At 39.4% G+C, this 1952-nt stretch overlaps 1 protein-coding gene across 1 annotated transcript; it reads left to right on the top strand.

The window, feature by feature from the left end:
• The first annotated feature begins 410 nt into the window (after nucleotides 1-410).
• Nucleotides 411-983, top strand: LOC137406824 (collagen alpha-2(IX) chain-like). Its single transcript, XM_068093436.1, has one exon. The coding sequence runs from the start codon at nucleotides 411-413 to the stop codon at nucleotides 981-983; it is 573 nt and encodes a 190-aa protein (XP_067949537.1).
• The last annotated feature ends 969 nt before the right edge of the window (nucleotides 984-1952 follow it).

Below are 1952 nucleotides of genomic sequence, written 5' to 3'. Positions count from 1 at the left end.
ATATTTAATGTATGCTAACAGAAAGCCTCTATCATTATACTTTTAGTGTAGAGGTTAAAGGCAATTCGTTATATCAAGATTATTTTACAATTAATAAAAATGCATTTCATGAGAGCTGAAATTGAAAAATGTTCATTGAACTGGATTAAAGTTTTATAATGACAATAGTCATGTTCTCTATACATTAGAATAATATTTTTGCCTCTACTAGAAGACTAAGAAATAGAAAGGTAAAAACTAAGTTACCAAAAAAATTAAATTCAATGTACCAATTTATTTGTAAAACTTTTCCCTCCCTTAACTGCTGAAAAATACCAAGATATATAACTCAGTTGGAGTTGCTTTTTGTGAGTCTGAAATACTGTTTTAGATGCATAAGCAATCACCAATAATTTCAACTTTTATTTAAAATGTCTAGTAAAAACAAAGGAAATAATGCCAAGTTCCAACCTTCCTTATTATTAAAACACTACCTTACATTATTAAGAGCACAAGATGAAACAATAATATACAATAGGAGACAATACCAGAGAGACCAGGGAGACCAGGGAGACCAGGGAGACCAGGGAGACCAGGGAGACCAGGGAGACCAGGGAGACCAGGGAGACCAGGGAGACCAGGGAGACCAGGGAGACCAGGGAGACCAGGGAGACCAGGGAGACCAGGGAGACCAGGGAGACCAGGGAGACCAGGGAGACCAGGGAGACCAGGGAGACCAGGGAGACCAGGGAGACCAGGGAGACCAGGGAGACCAGGGAGACCAGGGAGACCAGGGAGACCAGGGAGACCAGGGAGACCAGGGAGACCAGGGAGACCAGGGAGACCAGGGAGACCAGGGAGACCAGGGAGACCAGGGAGACCAGGGAGACCAGGGAGACCAGGGAGACCAGGGAGACCAGGGAGACCAGGGAGACCAGGGAGACCAGGGAGACCAGGGAGACCAGGGAGACCAGGGAGACCAGGGAGACCAGGGAGAAACATAAATGAAGTTAGACTAAAGATTGGGATGATACAAGGATACTACTACTACTAACTACTACTACTACATACTAAGCATGATACAAGAACCAACAAGAAGGAACAAGTGTTGCTCACAAAAAACTTAATACAATTTGTTTTTTGTACATGGTGAGAAACTTGAAAGAAAATTTAAAAATAACCGATGTAATGGCTACCTTCTTGCCAGCTGGTGGTTAGCACATTTTCTTATCTGTTAGTCATAAAAAATTTAAGCCTGTGCTGTCAAAGAAATAGATATATAACTCTTAAAAATATATTTTTTCTTATTTTGTATGTTCATACTTCATAGAAGTGCAAATACAAATATTTTATATTTATGGGAAATACTTGGAGGTAGCTTACCTAAATTTGATAGTGACTTATAGTACTCTATGGTGATATCCATGACAATCAATGAATGTCCCAGCCATCCAATAAGATGCCAGCAATGTTTTATAGCCAAACATGAGCATATGATGAACACCTTAGTTAATCAGATTTACTTTTGCAGTCTTTAAACGTATACTTGCAGATAGCTGTTCAATCACTATCCACCAAAACCTCAACTACTAGACAAGATCAACACTAACTGACCTTTGTTCAAATGGAGACATTAAAGAACAACACTTCAAGTTCTGGTTTTTATTATCCTGATATTACGACATGGAAACCTTATACTGAAAGTGAAGCTGACACTGTTGTTAATCTAGTGATAGCTTCTCTATATATAACAGAGGCTTGCTTAGGATTGTTAGTCAACTCTGTTTTTGTGTGTGCGGTGATTCGAGGTAAACACACAAGCAAGCAGGTACACATTCAATTGATCAACGTTGCGATAGCAGACATTCTCTTTGGTGGTGTTTTTTCTATACAAGCAATAATAACCCAGGAGCTGATACAACACTCTTATTTTTTTTTAGTAGACTATGCTGGTGGGGTGTTCTCATTTTTAT

Source organism: Watersipora subatra, chromosome 10 (genome assembly GCF_963576615.1).
Source record: "Watersipora subatra chromosome 10, tzWatSuba1.1, whole genome shotgun sequence".
NCBI lineage: Eukaryota > Metazoa > Bryozoa > Gymnolaemata > Cheilostomatida > Watersiporidae > Watersipora > Watersipora subatra.
The sequence above is the reverse complement of the archived record's forward strand: the minus strand, read 5'-3'. Positions and strand labels throughout refer to the sequence as shown.